Source organism: Carlito syrichta, unplaced genomic scaffold (assembly GCF_000164805.1).
Source record: "Carlito syrichta isolate Samal-C Ts95f unplaced genomic scaffold, Tarsius_syrichta-2.0.1 Scaffold309931, whole genome shotgun sequence".
Taxonomy (NCBI): Eukaryota; Metazoa; Chordata; class Mammalia; order Primates; family Tarsiidae; genus Carlito; species Carlito syrichta.
In genome coordinates, this window is record NW_007254027.1 from 39,040 (window position 1) to 54,664 (window position 15,625).

The 15,625-nt window shown below is 40.1% G+C and overlaps 1 protein-coding gene across 1 annotated transcript in view; it reads left to right on the top strand.

Annotated features, from left to right (window-relative positions):
* Window positions 1-15,625, top strand: part of LOC103270765 (zinc finger protein DZIP1L-like) — an 85,598-nt gene that overhangs the window by 15,770 nt on the left and 54,203 nt on the right. The window contains 4 exon segments of the mRNA XM_021717695.1: window positions 961-1,122; window positions 3,950-4,078; window positions 5,690-5,752; window positions 7,556-7,693. Coding sequence (XP_021573370.1) covers window positions 961-1,122; window positions 3,950-4,078; window positions 5,690-5,752; window positions 7,556-7,693 — 492 coding nt within the window.

Below are 15,625 nucleotides of genomic sequence, written 5' to 3' on the forward strand. Positions count from 1 at the left end.
AAGCTAGTATGGTGCCTTCTTGGACATGACAAATGATTTTGGGTAGTCTGGAAAGGAAAACGGAATTATTACTATTATTTTTGCAGATTTATGTGCACAAAAAGGAGAGATGAGAGATGCAGTTTCTTGCACTGGTGAGCACCCTCTGAGAACTTTTGAACCTGAATTGTTACTTTTTCTATGGTACTGTTAGGTTTTGGAGGACAAAGGCTGGTTCTGATTCTGAAAACTCCAGAACCCAGCCTAGAGGAAGTGCTCAGTCATGGCTGTAGAATGGAGATAAATGTGTTTTGCTCATTCCTTCATGTATTCGTTAATCACTCATCCCTCAGCATACATTTATTGAGCACCAACAGTGCTGGGTCTTTTGAGGAATGCAGGCAGAGCTTGTCTTCTTGTGCTTTGCCTTCTTGTGTTTATGAATGGAAGGTTTGTCGCAACCTGGCCTCAAGCAAGTTCCTCAGTGCCATTTCCTAATGTCATGTGCTCATTCCATGACTCTATGTTCCATTTTGGTAATTCTCACAATATTTCAAATGGTTTTCTTGCCATTATGTCTGTTATGGTGATCTGTGGTGGTTATTTGTGATGTTACAGTTGAAATTGAGTCTACATAACTTTTAGATGCTCTGGAATACCAGAAAATTCATGTGGCTTACTTTACTGTGATAATCACTATATTTCAATATTCCCTTTGTTTTCATGTTTTGGCTTCCAAACTTGCAATATCTCCAAGGTATACCTAGGTCAAAAAATGGAAGCCAAGTCTGTGTCCTCAGGGACTTTGCAATTCAGATAAGACTGGTTTGTGCATCTTCCAGTCAAAACAATGCGGAATGTGGGACAGATGTCTCTGGGACTCCATAGTGACTTGCATGGACAAGGAGCCCTCAAAGACACTTAGGAACACTTTCTATAATGTGGAATTAATGTTAATATTGTTCTCGCTGTTCTCTGTAGGAATCAGAAATCACTCATCAGAGGGAAATTGAGGCTAAAAAGACATTTGAGGATTGGAAAGAAAAAGAGAGAGACAAACTTCATGATGAGCTTAACAAGTTTAAAATATCATTGAGGGAGAAATTCAAAAGGATTTCCGACCACAGCTCTATGCTAGAACAGGTATCCAATGCAAAAGGCTCTTCTAAGTTCTTTTGTTGAAAATCTGCTTATTTCTTTTCAAAATGTATTTCTTAATTTGTACTAGTTTTATTTCACCTTCTGTTTGGGGTTACTATACTGTAATACCCTATGTCAATATCTGAGGCCTGTGACTGGGGTTGAATCACAGCTCTATCACATACTGGCTGTGAGACTGGGGTTAGTTAAACTCTCTGAGCCTCAGTTTCTTTTCTGTGAGACAGGCTGCTGAAAGAGTTAAATTAACACATACACACTCCTTAACATTATCTGGTGTCTTGTCATAACTCCAGATAGCCTTATTTTGGCGAGAGTTTTCATCATTGGACAAGAAATGAGGCGTGTTGTAAATGAAAGCATCGCTCTACCAGTAAACATTCTCTGAGTGCTAAGTACATGCCAAACACTGTGTTGGGTGCTCTGGAGGTCATACATAATAATTCATATTTAAGCTATAACTGTATTGACAACTTTTTCTCCTCTGTGCAGTGTGCTCTTTGTATCCACTGCCCTCTAAACTTCATCATAATCTAGCAACCATAACATTCTCAAAGTGGGTGCATCTCTAGTTTATTTTTTATTTGTTTTAATTCCCCCCCTTTCTCTAATTTCTCTTTTGTAAAGCTGTTATCACTACTTCTTTACAGATGAAGAAACTGAGGCCACATAACTTGCTCAAGGTCACTCATCTAGGTAAAACTGAAGCCCGGATTTGAACCTAGCAATTTAAATTCCAAAAACCCTGTTCTTCTACTGAATACACTATCAAATGCGTGCAGAAAATCCTATTAACATTATTCCTGGGCTCTATCTTTCTATATGAACCTGTATGACTAAAACTGTGTCAAAGAAAGAGTTCTGAGATAGAATATTTTTTAAATGCGTTCATTTCTCATTGGTCCTTCTAAATCAAAGAGAATCTTGTTTTTGACATTGAACTGTGTAAGAGTGTTTCTCACCATCATTCTTTGTTTTGCCCGATGACACACCTCAACAGTTTATTTCAAAGGAGGATCTACATAGGATATGAGTGGGTCTTGGGTGATCCATCATCTCAGTCTGAAATGGAAAGCCAAGGATGGGAGGTGGTGGGATTGAAATGAGAGATCTGTGTATGTGGGTGGGGTGGTGGCAGCGGAGGGGTCCTCTGCAATGACCCAAGCCCTCCCATCCTAAATCCTTCCCAGTTGGGTCAGGGACGATTTGTAGAAGACATGAAGCTATTCCACCATTTCCCTCATGCTCCTAGTATCCAGGTCCATACTCATCACTCACAAGCTCATGTCTCTAGACTCCTGCACTTCCTCTCACACAGTGCTAGCTGGCTGAATGTTTGATACATAGGTACTAATTCAATTTAAAGTTGTCATTCAGAAACGACTTCATCAAAGGGTCACTTCTGGTTACAAATTAAGTTATAAAATGAGGACATAACCTTTACCATCCATGATTTCCTAATTTAGCTTGAATCACATTATCCTAAACTAGGACATCATTTTTTGTTTGTTTTTTATGGCGTTTCTTTCTTCTATAGCATTACCTATGCTATGTTTTGGTGTTTGTGTCTCACTCCTGTCTCTCAACATTCTGTTATTGTACATTTATCAAATTATAATAACAAAACTGGATGCACAATTATCAGTGCAGTAAGATAATCATTTTATTAATTTATATTTTAAATTTCAGGAGCAAAACAGGTAGGATTCCATTTAGAATGACCATGGAAAGTCTCTGTAAGACAGTCCATTTTCAAAACACAAGAATAGATTCTCCTTCACGTTAGGAAGGTCAATGAGAGTTAAATACATTATGAAAATAGTTCCCAAAACATTTTGGGAACTAGACTGACCACGTTACTAGACTGAAGAGAGAACACTAGACTAGCTATGGAGAAAATCTAGATGGTAAAGGAGTCTCTGATGGAAAGGAAAATACCATGAAGGTTTGTATTGCCAAGGAAGTTAGCTCTACGGAGTGTCATAAGCAGCAGTCTGGAAATGAGAACTGACACAACAGAAAGCCAGTGTTGGGCATACATGCAGTCAAGCATTTGACACTAGGAAAACATTAAGGCATTAAGACATGGCTAACATTGGAACTCAGTATGGCTTCAGCAGTCATCGAAAAGAGTTAGCCAGAATGAGATCAAGTGAAACTCAGGGACTTTAATAGGACTTTAGAGTTTACACAATATAGACATGGAAATATGTTACTTTTCTTCCTGCATAGCAATAAATTTTAAAAATAATTTTAGGCTTGTGGAAAGTCATCCTCTCTTGGATCCAATTTTCCTTTTCCTTCAGGTTACATACTGCTAGCTCGGGAATCACCAGGTATTGGTGACAGAGCTCCAGCTGTGAAAAGTCATCTCTTCCTTGGGGCAGCCAGGATGTTTTATGAAGGGAGGGCAGAAGTCCTCAGGGAGTGACCTGGAGTGCCTGAGACCCTCCCATAGGCTCTGAGTCTGTTCCTCTTCAGCTGATTCCAGACTGGAAGAAATGGGGCAGCAGGTGGGCAAGGTTGAGTTTTAAGTGTAGTAGAATTTCAGTGAAATGAAAATGGAACTCTTTCACTCAGTTCTTCCATGGACCTTGTTTTTTCCTATGTAAGGGCTGAGCATTAAGGAGGGACCTAGTAAAAGGGGTTGCTGATGTGTGTGAATCTTTTCAGGTGTGTAGGTATCAAGTAAGGACCAGTGGGGGGTTCATGGTGGTTGAGTAAGGTGTGGTCCACTGACAATATTCAAGATATAAATGGCAACATCATGATTAGATTTTCATCTACAAAAAATGATGCCCTGACCTTTCAGAAAATGTGGGCACTGGAGTCCCACTGTTCCAAGGAGTCCAACTTCATATTGCTGATGGAGAAGATATGTGAGGAGCGAATCCAAAGTATACAGGAGACCACAGCCTTGAGAGACAAGTTGGCACTCCAGGTGAGCTGCTCTGTGCCTTTCTTCCCAGAGCAAGCCAAGAAACTTCCTCTCTTCCAAGTTTTCTATGAACTTTGGGAAGTTGAAGGACAGCAATGATCTTTAATTTCAGGCCTTCTGTGAAGCTATGGAAAGTGTACAATAAGCTTCCCAGGTGTGGTTGGAGATATGTGTACGTATTAAATTGGCCTAAGATCTTTTAAAAAATACAAACAGTGTGTTGTCTCTTTCCTAACACCTTTTCCTCCACTTTGACTTTTGCCCACTTAACTCTTAAAATGTCTGATTCTTACAAAGTGTGAATGAATTTAAGGATATTTGGGACTGGTCCAGTACTATGATGGTCAATGTTTACCAACCAGCTCTCTGAACTAAAAAAGCTTTGACTGGAAGCATTGGTCAATTTCTGTGTGTAAATACTCCCACTATGGCTGATTTCATGCAATCAGTGTGACGTCACCTAATGGAGTTGGGAAGACTTGTGCACAGTCTGCTCTCACAGTCTGGTAGATGATGACTCTGGCCACCACTGGATGAATCTTACTCCAGTGTCTTTAGGATGGCCTGTACCACTGATAATTCCATGACAAGGAAGGCAATTGGCACAGGCATTCAATCATGTTCTACTTCTGTGTCGTCTCTACACAATTATGGAGAAAGAGCTTGCAATCCTCTAGTTAGCAGGAGTGTTTCTACTGATTGTTGTTTCCCATGTTTCTATTATAGAAAAAGCTATTCTTTCCCCAGGAACTCTGTTTACCTTCTTGGTTTATTTTTCTATTATTGATGTTTTCCTTACCACAGTGTGAGCTTGTATAATGCTTGGAAATCAACCCAACCCTTCCTTGCTCTGGTTGTGACTGTTTGTATTCTGTTGAACCTCTAAAATGTTTACCATGGTTTGGCTATGCAAAAATGAGTCATGTTTATGGGGTCAATTTTATTAAATTATCAGTCTTTTCTTAATGACCACACCAATCTCAGACCTAAAAAGAAAACAGTCCTATGTTTGTAGTACTTTTTTGTTTTGTTTTGTTTTATTTTGCTTTGCTTTGCTTTGCTTTTTGCTTTGTTTTGTTTTGTTTTGTTTTGTTTGAATCAGAGTCTCACTCTATATCCCAGGCTGGAGAGAGTGGCATGCTCACGGTCATCCCAGCATTGACCTGCTGGGTCCAGGCAATCCTTACACCTCAGCTTTCCAAGTAGCGGGAACTACAGGTGTGCATTACCACACCCGGCCAATTTTTGTGATGTATTGTAGAGACAAGATCTCAACAAATTTTCCAGCCTGGTCTCAAACCCCTGGGCTCAGACAGTTTGTATTACTTTATGACCCAATAACTTTTTTTTTTTGGCTTAACCTATTAAGCACAGATCCAGGTCCTTATTTTTCTACCCTGCACCTTATCACTTGTTCTAACACCATTAGTCAATAATCTCCCTTCCTCTTTCTCCACCAACCAAGATTCCATTTTTTTCATCTTTGTTAGGGCTGTCTATTCTGTTCCATTACTTTGTCTGCCTAATCATGAGCCAGTATATGTTAATTTCTGTAGCTTTATAATATGTCTTAATATTGGGGGGGTGCATTTGACAGCATTGAATCATTTTGAGAACACCAAGAGAAAGGGGAAAAAAACAGAACTCCATCAAGATCATGCAGCTAAGAATAGAGAGGTGGCTCTTGTCAGGTGGTCTGAGGGAGCTTGGTTTCCTGTGATCATCACTTATAATTCAGCATCCTCCCTTCACTCCCTACACCTGTCCTGAAACTGGTTGGCAGGTATTATGTTGCCAATACTGTTCCTGGATGCTGACTCCCATCAGTTTTCAGAAGGGGTCGACTGTCCAGCCAGGGCCTGCATTCTATTCTCACTTTTACTCAGGCACAGCTCAAGAATGTACCCAAACTGGAAGATCATTAGCCTTCTTAGAAAGCTACCTGCCAGCTTGGCACAGGGGCTCACACCTGTAATCCCAACACTTTGTGAGGCTGAGACATGAGGATTGCTCGAACCCAGGAGTTGGAGACCAGCCTAGGCAACATAGCAAGACTTCATTTCCACAAAAAGAAAGTATCCAGGCATGGTGGTACATGCCTGTAGACCTAGATGCTTGAAAGACTGGGGCAGAAGGATCACCTGAGCCCAGGAGATCAAGGCTGTGGTGAACTGTAATCGTGCCACTGCATTCCAGGCTGCCACCTGCCCAAAGTAGAAACCCTTCCCCTGTTTCAGGTGAAACCCTTAATCATCATTTGCCTCATGTGCTGGCCTCGCTGACACTGGGCATTCACTGGGCTTCCCTGTAGACATTTGACTGACCATCCATCCTCTATCCAACAGGTTCAGAATGAGATTCAGAGGCAGACTTCCCTCTTAGATTATAGAACGTCAGTTGCTCAGCTGGAACACAAGATCTCCTTCCTTCAAGACCAGCTTCAGAGACAAGAAAGGTTCATGGCCTCCCAGGCCTCCCAGAAGAAGATGGTAGGTTTGTTCCTTGTTTCAGCCAGGACTCTTCCCAGAGAGAATCTCTGTGAAATATTCAGGGTTCATCGGTGCTAGCCTTATTTCTCAGGCTTCTGAAGAAGAGAGAAGTCCTCCAGTGTGGGGGTATAAAGTGATGAATATACAGCTGCCTTCTTCCAGGCTGAAGATGAGTCATCTTGCTTAGGGGCTGCAACGACGGGGTCGCTCTAACAGCAGAGAACACATAAAGTGCCCAGAAACTCTTTGACCCTTGACTCATCACCTTACTTAAGCATCCCTACTACCCTTCAAGGTAGGCTTTCCATTCTCTCCACTGCAGGATAGGTATGCATGTGCATGTGCTGGGTTTGTTTTATCTGAAATATTTTCTAATGGAAAATACACTCACATTTGTTCCAAAGCAGGAGAGGTGCTTGAAGGTCACTGAGTATAGTCTTCACTTTCCCCTATCCACATCTACCCATCCCTAACACTCACCTTCCCAGATATAATTTTTATTAATTTCTACTGTATTCTGCTAGATTTCCTTATGCCAATAGTAATAGATAGTTTTATTTCATCTCTGCTCTTACATCAGTGGGATCATCTTAACATATTTTCTTCACTTCTGGTTTTACCTAAAAACAGTAACTGAATGATTTTTGAATGGTCTTCATTTACCAAATTGTCCTCAGGTAAATTGGTTCTTGGCTAGATGGGTGGTCACATCTAGCCAAGAGCCCATTCTCTCATAGTCATGGACTCCATACTTACATTTACATACATTACTTACTTACTTTACTTTACATTTTAGGAACAGCTCAAAAATGTCCCCAAATTGGAAATTCTTTAGCTTAATTAAAAAGCCACCTACCTAGGTGTAGAAATCCGTTTTCCTGCTTCCAGTGAAACCCCGAGCCAGCATTTTCCTCCAGGTTCTGGCCCTCCAGACAGAGCACTCAGAGGTTCCTGCAGATATTTGACTGATCACCCATCCTGTGCCCAACAGTTGCAGAGAGAGATCCAGAGGCTTCAGGCCTCCCTGCAAGAGAACCAGAGGCAGGCAGATTCCCAGAATGAGCTGATCAGCACCCTCCAAGCTAATCTGCAGCAACAAACCAGGCTCATCAACTCCCTAAAAAGGAAGGTAGGTCTGTTTCGCCTTTCTGTCGGGTCTTGGTGTCTCCCGTGCTCTTTCCTAAGAGGATCTCCATGGATTCTTCAAGGCTCATTGGTGCTATTCTTATTACTCAGCCTCCTTAAGGAGAGAGGAGTCTTCTAGCATGAGGGGCACAAAGTGATGAGGATGTGCTGCTCCTTCCAGGCTGAAGAAGCCCCATGTTGCTTAGTGGCTACTGGCATACATGGTCACTGTCACAGCAGAGACCACACAAAGTACCCAACACCTCTGATGCTTTACTCATCACCTAACTTAAGCCTTCCTACCTCCTCCAAAGTAGCCTTCCCCTTCTCCCCAGCTTCATTTGAAAGATAATGAAATAGGTGGGAGAAGTTCAGTGACTTGCTCTAGTCTACCTGGGGCTTTACATAAGTGATGGGTGAGAGTCAACCCTAGGCAGGCAGCTGGAGTACAAAGTTTGTACTCTAACCAAGTCTCAGACTTAATTTGTTTTAGTTTTTGTTTTGTTTTGTTTTTAATCTTTTTAAAAATAGTTTTGTGGTGGGCACAAATAATTTTCGTCTGGGTTTTAAGTGTACTCATCATCCTCACCTGTGTCCTTGTACCTATGGATGATTTTTTGACCCTCCACCCATTCCCACTTCCCTTTTCTGAGTCGCAGTGGCCTCTACATCATTATCTAGGTCTTTGCCTACCCTTAGTTTAGCTCCAACTTATAAGTGAGAACATGCAGTGTTTAGTTTTCTGTTCTTGAGTTAGTTCACTTAGGATAATGTTCTGCAATTCCATCCAAGTTGCTGCAAAAGACATTCTTACAATCGCTTTGATAGGTGGATCATTTCATGGTGTGTATAGACCACATTTTCATTATCTACTGATCAGTTGATGGGCATTTAGGTTGATTCCACATCTTTGCTATTGTGAATGGTGTTGCAATAAATATGCCATGCAGGTGTCTTTATGTAGTGAGCTCTGTTTCTTTGGGTAGATACCTGGTAGTTGGATTGCAGGATCAACTGGTAGATTTAGTTGATTGAGAAATCTCCATATTACTTTTCATAGAGGTTGTACTAATTTACATTCCCACCAACAGTGTATAAACATTCCCTTTTCTCTGCATTGATGTCAGCATCTATTGTTTTTTGATTTTTTAATAATAGCAGTCCTTACTGGTATAATATGGTATTTTGTTGTGGTTTTAATTTGCATTTCCCTGATGATTAGTGACATTGAGCATTTTTTATATGTTTGTTGGCTACTTGCATATCTTCTTTTGAGAGATACCTGTTCATGTTATTTGCCCACTTCTCAATGGGGATATTTGCTTTTTCCTTGCTGATTTGAGTTGTTTGTAGATTCTGCTTATTAGTTCTTATCAGCTGTAGAGTTTGATAATTTCTTCTCCCATTCTGTAAACTGCCTATTTGCTCTCTGGGTTATTTCTTTTTCTTTTTCTGTCTTTTTTTTGTTGTTGTTAAGAGAAGTAGCCTTTATTTCCTTGTTTTGCAAATAAAGTTGGCTGCTTTCTGGTGATTAGTCAGAGACCAAATTTCATGTGAGAAAGGAGGATTTATGGAATACAAAAAAACTTTTGTGAGTACAGTGAGAGGGGAGTATTTATTGAGTACAGTGAGAAGGGACCTGAAGGGGTGCCCTTATTTATTTTTCTTTACAGAAGCTTTTTCATTTCAATAAGTCCCACTTGTTTATTTTTGTTTTAGTTGCATTTACTTTTGAGGTTTTACCCATGAATTCTTTGCCTAGACCGATGTCCAGAGGAACTTCTCCTAGGTTTTTGTCTAGAATGTTTATGTTTTCAGGTCTAACATTGAAGTCTTTAATCCATCTTGAGTTAATTTTTGTATATGGGGAGAGAAGGATCAAGTTTCATTGTTCCGCATGTAGTTATCCACTTGTCCTACCACCATTTCTTGAAAGGGATGTCTTTTTCCCAGTGAATGCTTTTGCTTGCTTTGTTAAACTCAACTTCTTTCAGGTATTTGGGTTTATTTCTAGATTCTCTATTTTGTTCCATTGGTTCCATTGTCAATGTGTCTGCTCTTGTACCAGTACCATGCTGATTTGGTTACTACAGCCTTGTAGTATAGTTTGAAGTCTGGAAATGTGATGCCTCCAGCTGTATTCATTTTGCTAGGAATTGCTTTGTCTATTCTGGTTCATTGTAGGCTCCATATGAATTTTAGGATGGTTTTTCTAATTCAGTAAAAAATGAGATTGGTAGTTTGATAGAGATTGCATTGTAACTGTGGATTACTTTTGGTAATATGGTCATTTTAACAGTGTGAAGTCTTCCAATCCTTGAGCATGGAATGTTTCTTCATTTGTGTCCTCTACAATTTCTTTCAACAGGGTGTTGTAGTTCTCCTTGTAGAGAATTTTACTCCTTGATTAAATATGTTCCTATGAATTTGAGCTTCTTGGTTTCTATTTTAAATGGAATTCAGTTCTCGATTTGATTCTCAGTTTGGTCACTATTGGTATATAGCCCTACTACTGATTCATACATGCTGATTTTGTATCCTGACTCTTTACTGAATTCATCTATCTAGTGTAGGTATCTGTAGGATTCTCTAAGTATAGAATCGTATCATCAGTATATAGACACAGTTGGATTTCATCTTTTCTATTTGTATATCTTTATTTCTCATTCTTATCTGATTGCTTTGGCTAGGACTTCCAGTACTGTGTTGTCTAGGAGTGGTGAAAGTAGGCATCCTTGACTTGTTCTGAGTGGGGTTGCTTTCAATTTTTCTCTGTTCAGGGTGACATTTGCTATGGGTTTGTTGTATATGGCTTTTATTATTTTGTGGAATGTTCCCTCTATGCCTATTTTATGGAGGATTTTTATTATGAAGGGAAGTTGGATTTTATCCAGTGTTTTTCTGCATTTACTGAAATTATCATATGAGTTTTGTGTTTTACTTTGTTATGTAGTGGATCACATTTACTGACTTGTGTATGCTGAATCACATTTGCTTCCCTGGGATAAAACGCATTTGGTCATGGTGTATTTTTTTAAATGTGTTGTTTAAATCAGTTTGCTAATATTTTGTTGAGGATTTTGGCATCTTTGCTCATAAGGGATATTGTTTTGTAGTTTTCTTTTTTTATGTTGTGTCTTTTCCTGGCTTTGGTATCAGAATGATACTGGCTTCATAGTTTATTAGGGTAGATTCCCTCCTGCTCAATCCTGTGGAATACTTTCAGTAAAATTGACATCAGTTCTTCTTGGAAGTTCTAGTAGAATTCAGCTGTGAGTCCTTCAGGTCCCGACCTTTTTCTTTTTTTCTTTGCAAGGAGACTTTTAATTACTGTTTTTGGTCTTATTACTAGTTATTGATATGTTTAGGGTTTCTCTTTCTTCCTGCTTCAAAGTCAGGAGGGTTGTATATTTCCAATGATTTACCCATTTTTTCTAGATTGTTTAGTTTGTTCACATAGAGGTCTTCATAATCGTCTCAGATGATCTTTGAGTTTGCATTGTTTCACTGTCATGTCTCTATTTTTATTTCTAATTAAGCTTTTGAATCTTCTCTCTTCATTTCTTAATTGATGTAGTCAGCAGTCTATTTATTTTGTTTATCTTTTCAAAGAACCAACTTTTTGTTTCATTGATCTTTTGTATGATTATTTTTTTAAATTTCAGTTTCATTGAGTTCTGCCCTGATCTTCATTTTTTCTTCTGCTGCTGCCCTGGGGTTTGGTTTATTTGTATTTTTCTAGTTCCTTGAAGTGTGATGTTAGGTTGTTGATATGCAATTTTTCAGTCTTAGAGATTTAGTCCTTTAGTGTTATGAGTTTTTCTATGAACACAGATTTGGCCATGACTCAGAAGTTTGATACCTTGTTTCATGTTGTCATTCACTTTGAGTAATTTAAAATATCCATCTTGGTTTCATTTTTGACCCAAGAGTCAATCAGGAGCTGATTGTTTAACTTCTATGATTTCATTTGGTTTTGGAATGCTTTTTTGGAATTAATTTCTAATCTTATTCCACTGTGGTCTGAAAAGGTGCTTGATATAAATTTGATTGTTTTGAATTTGTTGAGACTTGATTTGTGGCCTAACATATGGTCTATCTTGGAGAAAGTTTCATGTGCTGATGAAAAAAAAGTATATTCTTTAGTTTTGGAATGGAATGTTCATTAAGTGTCTGTGAGTTCTAGCTGCTCTAGGATACAAGTTAACTCCAATCATGCTTTTTTGACTTTCTGCCTTGATGATGTGTCTATTGCTGCCAGTAGAGTTTTAAAGTCTCTCAGTATTATTGTATTGCTGTCTATCTCCTTTTTTAAAAGGTCTAGTAGAATTTGTCTTATAAAGCTGAGGGCTCTGGTGTTAGGCAACTATATATTATAAATTGTTATATGTTCTCATTGGATTGATCTTTTAATCATTATATAATAACCATCATTGTCTTTTTTTCCATTGTCAATTTAAAGTCTGTTTTATCTGATGAGAATGGCTACTACTGTTCATTTTTGACTTCCATTTGTGTGGAATATTTTCCCCCACCCTTTTATCTTAAGTCTATAGGAGTGTTTGTAAGATAAGAAGGTCTCTTGAAGGCAGCAGAAATTTGTTGTTGTTTTTTAATCCATTCTTCCAGTCTATACATTTTTAGAGGGGCATTGAGACCAGTTATATTGAGTGAATAAAAAATGATATGTAAGATTTTCCTTCATTCATCTTACTGGTTGTTATCTGGTTGCTCTATCTATTTATTTATTTTCTATTGTGTTGGTGTTCCATAACGCCTGTGGACTTTCGGGTTTCCAGCATTTTTCTACTAGAGTATTTCAACCTTTTGTTTCAATATTTAGAACTTCTTTGAATATTTATTGTAGAGCCAGTCTAGTGGTGACAAATACTCTGTGTTTGCTAGTATGGGAGAGACTTCATTTCTTTTTCATTCTGAAAGTTAGTCTCATTGGCTGATTGTTTTTCTGTTTGAGGAGTTTGAAGACAGGGCTCCAATCCCTTCTGGCTTGTAGCGTTTCTTCTGGGAAGTCTGGTGTTAATCTGATGGATTTTCTTTAGTAAATTGTTTGATGTTTTTGTCTCACTGCTCTTCAAATGTTTTCCTTCACATAAATATTGCATAACAAGATGAGTATTTGCCTTCAGAATGAAGTTTTTGTAAATTGTCTTCTGTGAGTTCTTTGGGCTTATTGATCTTGATATTTAGATCTCTGGCAAGACCAGGGATGTTTTTCTCCATTACTCCCTTAAATAGGTTCTCCAAACCTGTTGCTTTCTTTTCTTCCTCAGAAACACATATGATTCTTAACTTGGAGTTTTTACATAATCTTGAATTTCTTGCACACTTTGTTTCATTCTCTTGATTCTGTTTTTTGTACTGTTGTCTGATGGGGTATTTATAGGCTTTGTCTTCAGGTTCTAAGATCCTTTCTTCTGCTAGTTCTAGTTTACTGTTAAAACTTTCCACTGTATTTTGTACTTCCCTTAATGATACTTTCATTTCTAGAAATTAAAGCTCTTTTGTTTAAGATGTCTATCTCTTTGAAGAATTTTTCAATCATACCTTTTATGGTTTAAACATTTTTTTGTTGGTTTTAAATTTTCTGCTGAAGTTTGCTGATCAATTTTATAACCCCCTTTTAAATTCTAAATCTGGAATTTCAAAAATATTATTTTTATTAGGGTTTGTTGCTAAAGAGATGGTGTGGTCTCTGGATGTATAAAAGTACTCTGTTTTTCATATTCTCAGAATTATTTTCTGGTTCTTTTCATTTGAATAGACTATTTCTTATTTAAGGTTAGAGGGTGCTGACATAGGCACTGTGGGATCCCTTGATTATATATAGTGTTGATGTGGTGAGTTTCTCAGTTTTCAGCTGTGGTCATCCATTACTGGTTACCTGCACTGGCTCATGGCCTCCTGACTACTCAGAATGACTTGGAAAGAGGTGTTAACTGGGGTTTGAGATCAGGCCTTTCCCCAAATTGAGGTATTATGTCTGATGTGGGCCTATAATGTTGACCTTCAGCCAGGAGATGGTGCTTGTAGGGGAAAGCCAGCTGGCATGGTGGCTGTGGACTTTCTCCTTGGTTTGTGTTGCTTCAAGCAAGTATCCAGTCAACCTAGGTGGAGGGCAAGGCTCTGGGGATTTCCCAGGTTCTCTGTCTGTTTCCAGCTTTTGATGGGATTGCAGGACATGTGGGAGGGAACTTGAGCACCCTGCAAGAGTGGACCCTTAGCTACTCCAATGGGGACTAGGAGGAAGTCTCAGGCCACTGGAGCAATGGTATTGTTCAGGGTGGGCACCAACAAGTTTACACAGGGAGTGAGGTTGCTATGGCAGCAAATACCATTCAGCTTTTTTTTTTTTTTAATCTTGGCCTCAGGTAGTTTTCCTTGTGAATGTCAAAGTTCAGCTGGCCTCAGGGCCTCAGGTGTTTTCAAGCAACCTGACCCAGCCAGGAATTGTCTGCAGCTATGGAGTTTTCCCTTGGGGGATATATCCCCTCCATGGCCAGCTAGAATGCAGCCATACCACCCACAAGCGCTGAGGGTCTCCTTGCTCTCTTCTGGACTCATCAGTGCAAGTATTATTACTCAGGCTCCTTAAGGAAAGAGAAGTCCTGCAGCATGAGGGGCACAAAGTGATGAGGATGCAGCTGCCTCCTTCTGCGCAGAAGTTGTACCATCCTGCTTAGGAACTGACACAGATGGTATCATTCTAACTGCAGAGACTACAAAAGGTGGCCAGCACCTCTGATAATTTACATATCACCTCACTTAAGCCTTCCTAATGCCTTCCAAACGAGGCTTCTATTTCTCCCCACTTCATTTGACAAATGTTGAAACAGCCTAGAGAAGTTCAGTGCCTTGCTGGAGTCTACATGGGGCACTTAATAGGTGACAGGGTGAGAGTCCACCCTAGGCAGGCAGCTGGAATGCAAAGCTTGTGCTCCGTACAATGTGTTCTCGGGCTTAATCTCTTAAGCAGTATGTTTGCCACACATGAACAACTTCTGATGAGGTTGTCAGAGAAAAAAGTGTGATGAAAAGGCACTTGCTTGCCTAGCACACTTCTCCTGAAAGTGGTCCTTGTGACTCTTCACGTAGTGCTGAGAATTCTCTGCCCAGCCTCAGCTCAGCTTTTCCTCCCAGGTCCGTCTGTGGGAAAGCTGTACCTTCCCCACACTGGGCCCCTCATTGGCCTCCATTCTTTGCTATAGTTTTGACACCATTTGCCTCTTGGCCCAGCCTCCACACAGCTTCCCTGGGCTGACCAGCTACGGTCACAGTCCAGACCCCACACCTCTTGGCATTTGTGGTTTTCTGCATGCCCAGGCACATTTCATTCAGTCAACATATCTGCCCATGCCCTTGTTGCTTTCCCTAACACTCTTCCCCCTTCCCATCCCAACACTCCCTCAGCTCTTGACTGCGATGGCCACCTCAGGTGCAGTCTGGAGGTTTCCTCTTATGACACCCAGAGCCGTGTTTGCCAGTGATTCAGTTGGGAACTTGTTGGCTAAAGATAATACCATGGCCTAATAGGGACTAATTTTTATTGTAGCACCAATAAAAGTTGCTGCTGGGCTTTAGCACATGGAGCACGCTGCCATCCCCTCTCATGCAAGGACATAGGAGTTATGTTGGAGGGCTGCGCTGATGCATCTAAGCTAGTTCCCAATGGGTAGCAGGAAACAGTGGCCACCTCTTCCTCTCCGTGCTAGCCAGGCACATGCTCAGAGCAGCGCTCCTGCCACATCCCCTGCTGGCTGTAACCTGCTCTGTTTCCCTTCTTTGCAGATCCCGACCCTGTCCCAGTAGAAGAAAGTGGAAAGTAAGTCTGCACGGGGCATTTAGTAACAGTCCTGGCTGTTGTCTTGGGCTTTTCTCTTCCTTTCCTCCCCCCAATTAATTGATAGGTGGAGGATTG